At 46.4% G+C, this 8277-nt stretch overlaps 1 protein-coding gene across 1 annotated transcript in view; it reads left to right on the top strand.

The window, feature by feature from the left end:
• Nucleotides 1-5559, top strand: part of LOC103352985 (E3 ubiquitin-protein ligase TRIM39-like) — a 14222-nt gene extending 8663 nt beyond the window's left edge. The window contains 6 exon segments of the mRNA XM_008275717.1: nucleotides 454-678; nucleotides 2174-3167; nucleotides 3395-3446; nucleotides 4805-4926; nucleotides 5024-5191; nucleotides 5305-5559. Coding sequence (XP_008273939.1) covers nucleotides 454-678; nucleotides 2174-3167; nucleotides 3395-3446; nucleotides 4805-4926; nucleotides 5024-5191; nucleotides 5305-5559 — 1816 coding nt within the window.
• The last annotated feature ends 2718 nt before the right edge of the window (nucleotides 5560-8277 follow it).

The following is an 8277-nucleotide window of genomic DNA, read 5'->3' as shown; positions in this document are numbered from 1 at the left end:
CCCGAGGTAGGTATCACAATCCTCTGGCGTCGGTCTTCTGTGAGACGCCAGTATTTAAGCCGGGCACAGCTGATGAGCCACAGCTGCCAGCGATCTCCCCTGATCGGCTCCGCCCAGCCTGCAGTGAACAGAGACACACCCAAGAAAACACAGAGACAGACAAAAACCCAAAAACCCAGTGAACAAAGTCTAGGACCCTCACAGGGTCAACAACAACCTGACCCCTTAAAGATCGAAGCTGTCGCGAACTGGCCCACTCTGGGAACATGCAAAGAGCTACAGCGGTATTTTAGGTTTGGCCAATTTTTACTGCCGTTTCATACGGAATTATAGCAAGGTGGCTGTTCCACTCACGAGGCTCACTTACACTAATATTCTGTTCTGTTGGAGCCTGAAGGCTGACCACACTTTTAACACATTAAAGTCACTGTTCACGAGTGCCCCTGTGCTTAGACACCCAGATCCGTCTCTCCAGTTCGTGGTGGAGGTGGACGCCTCTGATACAGGAGCAGGGGCGGTCCTCTCCCAGCGGGATCCTACATCCCTGCGCATTCTTCTCCCGCCGCCTCAGTCCTGCAGAGAAGAACTACAACATGGGAAATCGCGAGATGTTGGCGGTGGTTCTGGCACTCCAGGAGTGGAGGCAGTGGCTGGAGGGTTCCACCCAGCCATTCCTGAGTTGGACAGATCACAAAAATCTCGCCTATGTCCGCTCAGCCCGCTGCCTGAACCCCCGTCAAGGGCTCTAAGAGGAAAAAAAGTGACATTTAAGGTAAGTCAAAAGTCATGAAAATCAGTCACTTTTCATAAATCAACCATTCTGTCACCAAATGTGTAATCTCTGGACGTAGTGATAACAACACAGCTAAAGATGCTAGGTTGCTAACAACGCTAACGGTTAGTGGCTGACTCGGGTTTGGCTTCTCAATGGGGTTAAGTTTTGCTTTTATCAGTCTGGGCTGAGCAAGATAGTGTTTGTCTGGGATTCTCGTAAAAAAGCAAAGAATTCAACATTAATGTAATTTATCATAATGAAAGGAGAAGTCAGATACTGTAGTCACAAGAGTAAAATCAGAATGTACAGGCATTAATGAACATTATTAGTATGGGCTTAACTTTAAACAGTCTCTCAAAACCTTGTGCCTGCTTTGGGAGCAAATCTAAATTTATAATAATCTTTTTTTGGCCAATGCTGTTTTCTTACAGATGTTGATGAAACGGAACTAGCAGTGCCAGAAGAGCTAAAACCCCTCCTTCAAGCTGTGAACACACTGGTCATCTCCACAGCTGAGTGTGAGCGTGGGTTCAGTCAGATGAACATTTTAACCACAACTAGAAGCTCCCTAGAAGTAAAAAGCATGTCAGCCTTGCTTTTCATCAAGTGTGTTGGCCCTCCATTGAAAGTGTTCAAACCAGATGTCTATGTCAAGTCTTGTCAAAGCCATTGTCTAGCTAATGATCCAAAAGCAAGAGCTCGGAAAATTTACGACAAAAAACATGATTATGAAAATCTTTGGAAACTTCTGTGAATTAGGGGAGAATTGGGTAAGCAGCTATTGAAAAAAACTGATCAGTTCTCCATTTTACTTTTCCTATTTTGTCTTTTGAGGCTAGCCAGCTCAAGTTTAAAAAATCTCAGGTGTTGGTGTTATGTATTTGTGTAAATTTTTGATATTAATTTTCAAATTTTTTAAATTGTTTCAACTAGTTCATTACATTTTTTGCATTTGAATTAAAATGAATTTGACCTGACTTGGGAGGATTCAGAGTATCATTTGCAGTTTTCGGGAGGTTTGTTTCACACTTCAGTAGATGAATTACCAAATGATCTCAAAGTACCATGAGTATGAAATTGCACTTGAACCCAGTAAGAAAAGTGGTCCTCTGCATTTACTTCTTACTGCGTAGGAGCAGTGATAGCCATGCCAGCCTGGGGACTGACTCCAATTCTGAGATATCTTGGTCAAGATCAATTACAGGAGAATCTGACATATAAGATCCATGTCATAGATGTTGTTTTAGGATAATAATTATCTTTGAGCTTTAACAAAAATAAAAAGGGTACATAGTTTGTTTCACATCATATGCACTGTCATCAGGGCAAAATATCCATCCCAAAACATAAAATCCACCATCCCCCCTGAAATTTTTTTACAACTTGACTACTGTTCAGACCCATCGATGAAGCTGCATGACAACACAGGGACGAACTTCAGGAAACTCTGGAGCCCTTAAAGAACAAGTTGAAGGTTTCTGAACAAGTGAAATTCACTCAAACAGCACAACACATTAAGGTCCAGGCCCGACACACAGAGAGGCAGATTCAGGAGCAGGTCAAGAAGTTTCACCAGTTTCTGATAAGGGAAGAGGAGGTCAGGATGGCTGCACTGAGGGAGGAGGAGAAGGCGAAGACTGGGATGATGGAGGAGAAGATGGAGGCTCTGAGCAGAGACATAGCAGATCTTTCACACACAGTCAGAGCCACAGAGGACAAGCTGAGAGCTGAAGACATCTCATTCCTGCAAAACTACAAGGCTGCAGTGAAAAGAGTCCAGCGCTGCCTCCTGCTGGAGGATCCACCGCCGCACTCAGGAGCTCTGATAGACCAGGCCAAGCATCTGGGCAACCTGAGCTTCAACATCTGGAACAACATGAAGGACATGGTCTCCTACACACTTCTGAATCTGGACCCAAACACTGCTGATTCAAAATTCATCCTGTTGGAAGATCTGACTATCGTGAGTTTAGGAGATGAACAGCAGCTTCCTGATAATCCAGAGAGGTTTGAAAAATACATCTGTTCTGTCCTGAGCTCTGAGGGCTTTAACTCTGGGACTCACAGCTGGGATGTCGAGGTTGGAGACAGCAACTATTGGTCACTGGGTGTTTTAGCCGAATCTATCCAGAGAAAAGGAAACATAGGACCTGGATTATGGAGAATATTGTTCTATAATGATAAATACACAGCAGTCTCCCCATCACATCCCACCACTGTTCTCTCAGTGAAGAAGGACTTTCAGAGGATCAGAGTGAATCTGGACTGGAACAAAGAAAAGCTGTTATTCTCAGACCTTGATACTAAAACACACATACACACCTTCACACACGCTTTCACTGAGAGGATGTTTCCATATTTTCACACTGTCAATAAATTAAAGATTTTACCAGTGAACCAATGTACTAATGCAAACTCTCCAAAACCCACAGACAAGGAGAAGATTTCACAACAAGACTTTGTGAACTCTGATTTAAAAAAAAAAAAAAAAAAAAAGTTGAAAACACACACGACATAAAGAAAAGTCTTTGTATACAAACATCTTTCTGAATCAGTGTATCGTTTGACATTGCCATGTTGTGATCAGAATAATCATCAATTCAACATCAGATTCTTAAGACAAAGATCAATATTACTGTAGAAACATTTGATGACTTTGATCATCTGATCAGTTCTGAATATGTTCTATTAATTTATTTGTAGTAAATTAGTTTGAATACTTAGTTAACTACAAAAATTACTAAAGGACATTTTGAACTGGGACTTCTGTTGGACTCCATTTCTTTATTTAAAATTAGTTTGCATGTGAAATGTCGGCTTATATTGTGTTTTGAGACGAGTTTCATTTGCCTTTCTCTTTTCTTTGAAATTTAGTCATGATGAAGAATGCGTCTTGCGTCTTTTGATGCATTTGTTGTAATTGTAGTTTACCTTCTTGTTAATATTCCAACATGGGGAATGTCATACATGAGTTTTAGATATTTCTGTTGCTGCTCATAATGTTGAATCTAATACAATCTTTACTGTCTCCCTCTTAAAGAAGCTTTCTCCAGATAACAAGGTGGAGATGTCGGAAGTTGGAGGAAGCTGTGGTTTGGGAGGAGTTTCCATGTCAGTGATTGGTTGGAGTTTTAGCTTATTTGCTTTTGGTCTTTGGGTTAATTTATTCAAAAGTTCTGTAAAATAAATTTGTTTTTAGCAACAACTCATGTGTGGTCTCTCCTCCTTTGTTCAGCCTCGAGCCGCCTGGTGACAATCTTATGGTTGTTTCTGTGTTTCAATGAGTTTTTAACAAGTTCAACACTCTGAGTATCATAGTTGAGCTGACAGCAGCTCAGCTGGACTGATGCTGCTAAAAACTCCTGATTCCATCAGTGATAGTAGTGTTTCAGTTGACTTTGAAGAGTCTGTGTTAAAGACTTGTTCATCTAACAGACGAATAATACCAGCTCTATCGACAAGGAGAGTTTTGCAATGAGTTTCGGAGAAGTTTACTGAAAATCACTGTGCTGTTTGCAGATATTGATCCATTTCCTTTATGTCCTGCCTACTATCACTCTGTTTCTCATAAACTGGGTTGATCATTAAACACATAATTCAACAGTTGGCAACACACACGCATGCATGCACGCACGCACGCACGCACGCACACAAACACACACACACACACACACACACACACACACACACACACACACATTTATTACAGTGTTTTACCAGTAGTTGTGGAGATCATCTGACTGAGACACAAATTGAACAAAGACACTGAGTGCAAAGGAGGCTTGTGTAACAAAAAGCATCATAATCACTTCTCTTAGACTCACTGTGGTTTGATATATNCCACCTTGCAGCCCTACTCTGGACTAATAGATTCAAATTCATTCACTCTGCTAACCTTTGATTCAGTAACTTAACTACAGGTGCTGTTGGCTCACTGCCTGCTGTGTTGAACTCTGATCTGTGACCATATTCAACTGTACAAATCAGGATGTGATGATATGGGTTTATTTATGGTGTTTTGGCACTCAGGTTGGGCGGGGCTGATCCAGAGGAAGACGCTCCCGCAGCTGTGTCTCATCTCCATAATCAACGTGCTGGATAAAGTCACCTTCAACCTGTGCTCCAGCGCCAGTCGATTGCCTACCCCATGCGTAGTACTTTCAGGCCGCTTAGAATTACTACTAAGTCTTTTTCGAGTTGTGATCACGAGTTTTCGAGTAACCTGCGTTTCTCCTGTTTGTCCCCCAGCCTCTCCCCGCTCAAGTCTCCATCCAGCCGTTTCAAGCTCTGCACACCAGCCTGCACACCATCGACATGGATCTCACCTCCTTCCCTACGAGCACCAACACGAGAAACCACCGTCACCTGTGGCTCTCCCCTCACAGCCTGGACCCCGGATCCCTCACCTGCCTCCTGGTGCCCCTCTCACTCCCCGGATCCCCGAAAAAAACTGTTTTCCTTTGTTCCCGCCTCCCTCTCGTTCTGGGTTCCACACACACGTTTTTCCTGCGACTATCCAGCCATGACAGAATCGACTGACCAAGAAAATGGACCCAACGAACCCCAGCACCGTCAAAGAAGCGCTCAACGCCCAAGGGATCCTGCTTGGCAAACACGACCGCCTGTTACACAGAGTAATGGACTCACTCGAGAGTCTTTCTCTGAATGTCCAGGGAATCGCTGCTCAGCTGGACCAACTGGCGGTTACCTGCACTGGAGCTTCACCTGAGCCCCCCCGTGAGTACTCCTCCTGTTCCTGCTCCCTCTTCTCCTCTGCTCCATGAGCCCAGGGTTCCCCTTCCTAAGCCTTACACCAGAGAACCTGGCTCATATAGTCGTTTTTGATTAAATTTTCAACTTGTTTTTGAGTTGCAGCCTGTAAACTACCCATCCGACAAGGCTAAAATTGCATTTTGTATTAACCTGTTACGAGGACAGGCAGCCCAGTGGGCCACCGCCCTGTGGCACAATAAATCAGCCCTGTTAAGCTCCTTTTATGCGTTTACGGCGGAGCTGTGTCGTGTGTTTGATCACTCCGTTAGGGGGCAAGAAGCCTTTTCATCGGCTGTTTGATTTGAAGCAGGGCTCGCAGTCAGTTTCCAATTATTCTATTTCATTCCGCATTTTAGCAGCTGAGTGTGGGTGGGATGAACCTGCTTTAATGACTATCTTTGCACGTAATTTGTCGGAGGAGTTAAAAGATGACTTAGCGTTGCGTGACGCGCCCACCTCTCTCGAGGCACTCATCTCATTAGCCATAAAGGTTGACAGTCGTTTACGAGAACAGAAGAGAGAGAGAGCAGCCAGGGTTAGGAGATTCACGCCCTGTCCAGTTTCCTTCTCCAAGCCTTCAGCCTCTCCAGCCCGAAGTCCTGATCGGGCGTCCCCTCCCTCGGCTCCTGTGGATGCATGCAGTTCGGTCAGGCTTGCCTATCGATCCCAGAGTGACAGAGGCAGATGCGAGAGCAGTAATGCCTTTATTGCAGACAGGCAGGACCCTTCCCTTCCAGCTGTCCTGTTCTGTTAAAAGGCGGACTCACCATTGAAGGAGAGCACTGTGGCGAGTCGAACCTCTGTTTCCCCTTGCTCTCCCTCCCGGCTCACAATGGCCACCAGCCTGCATCTCAACTCTCGAGTTTTTCCTGTGCAAGGTTTGATTGATTCTGGGGCTGATGATAATTTCATTGACCAAGATTTTGTTACCCAAATTAATGCACCTCTCGAGTTTCTGGACTCCCCCAATATTTTGAATGCCCTAGACGGCCGGTTACTGGTCAAAGTAACTCATCGCACCCAGTCTTTGACCACGATTATCTTCGGTAACAACCAAGAGATCGTTCAATTGTTTGTCATCTCCTCTCCTCTGTCACTACTTGTGTTGGGCCTTCCATGGTTACGACAGCACAACTCCCATCTGGACTGGACCACCTCGTCCATCTCCAGCTGGAGCGTGGCCTGTCACACACACTGCTTCAGGGCCGCAGCCCAGGAGAAGAATCATGCTGTACTGCTGGCTGCCCCCCCGGATCTAAGTACTGTCCCCTCTGAGTATCATGACTTGGTGCCGGTTTTTAATAAAGACCTGGCATGCACCTTACCCCCATATCGCCCCTACGACTGTGCCATAAATCTCCTTCCCGGTGTGTCACTGCCCTCCAGCAGACTTTTTAAACTTTCTCGGCCCCAGAGACAGGCGATGGAGGAGTACATTAATGACTCTTTGGCGGCTGGTTTGATCCGTCCCTCTTCGTCTCCTCTGGGGGCAGGGTTTTTTTCGTGAAAAAGAAGGATGGTTCCCCGTGCCCCTGCATCGACTACCGAGGGCTTAACAACATCACGGTAAAGGGCTGTACTCCTCTTCTCCTTATCGACCCATCTTTTGAACCCCTTTGCCGTGCACGTGTGTTTTCCAAGCTTGACCTAAGAAATGCCTATCACCTCATCCGTATTCATGAAGGAGATGAGTGGAAGACGGTGTTTAATACCCAACTTGGCCACTTGGAGTATAATGTCATGCCTTTTGGCCTAACTAATGCCCCAGCTGTTTTTCAGGCTCTTATGAATGACATTTTTCGGGACATGTTAAATAATTTTATTTTTGTGTACCTGGATGACATTCTGATTTTCTCCCGGTGTATGGATGAGCATCGTCAGCATGTGAGGCTAGTTCTACAGTACGTTCTCGAAAACAGACTGTTCGTGAAGCCAGAGAAGTGCGAATTCCCTGTTCCCTCGGTTGGGTTTTTGGGCTATATCATTGCCCAGGGTCTGTAACGACTCGTGCTCAGTGACAGTGCGGGTGGACCCAAACGAAAAGGGAGACGGGGAGAAGGGTTAAAGGAAACAGGATTTATTGAAGGAATTTGGTGGAGTGAAGTCTTTGGGGTCGTGATCTGAGGAAGGGGGGTCCCGAGGGTGGTGCACGAAGAGCCGGTGCCTGAGAGTGTCTTGGTCCGTGGGGGTTTTCCCGGTGCAGAGAGGGAGCCGTGACGAGGGAAACCGGGGTGGTGCGCAGGGTCCGGTGCTCAGGGTTCAGTGCTCGTAGGGGGGGTGCTCTCGTGAAGGGTCTCCCGGTGAAGGTGTCCGTGGTCGTGAATTCCCGTGGGTGACAAACGCTGGAGAGCTAGGAGGTGTGCCGAGTGCTGGAGCCGAGGAGGAGAACTGGAGACAGGCAGAGAAACATACCATTAACCCTGATCGGCTCCGCCCAGCCTGCAGTGAACAGAGACACACCCAACAAAACACAGAGACAGACAAAAACCCTAAAACCCAGTGAACAAAGTCTAGGACCCTCACAGTACCCCCCCCCCCCTCAACGGACGCCTCCTGGCGTCCAACCGGACTCGTGTGGAGTCCCCTGACAGAGAGACCTCAGGAGCGTGGGGTCCAGGACAAGCAGGGCGGCCAGCACTGAGCCGGGAGGGTGGAGGGGGAGAGGCCGGAGGGCTAAAAACACTGGAGGACAGCAGCGGAAACATCTGAAGGCCGGCGAGAGACGAGAC

Source organism: Stegastes partitus, unplaced genomic scaffold (genome assembly GCF_000690725.1).
Source record: "Stegastes partitus isolate 25-593 unplaced genomic scaffold, Stegastes_partitus-1.0.2 Scaffold57, whole genome shotgun sequence".
NCBI classification, from domain to species: domain Eukaryota; kingdom Metazoa; phylum Chordata; class Actinopteri; family Pomacentridae; genus Stegastes; species Stegastes partitus.
The sequence above is the reverse complement of the archived record's forward strand: the minus strand, read 5'-3'. Positions and strand labels throughout refer to the sequence as shown.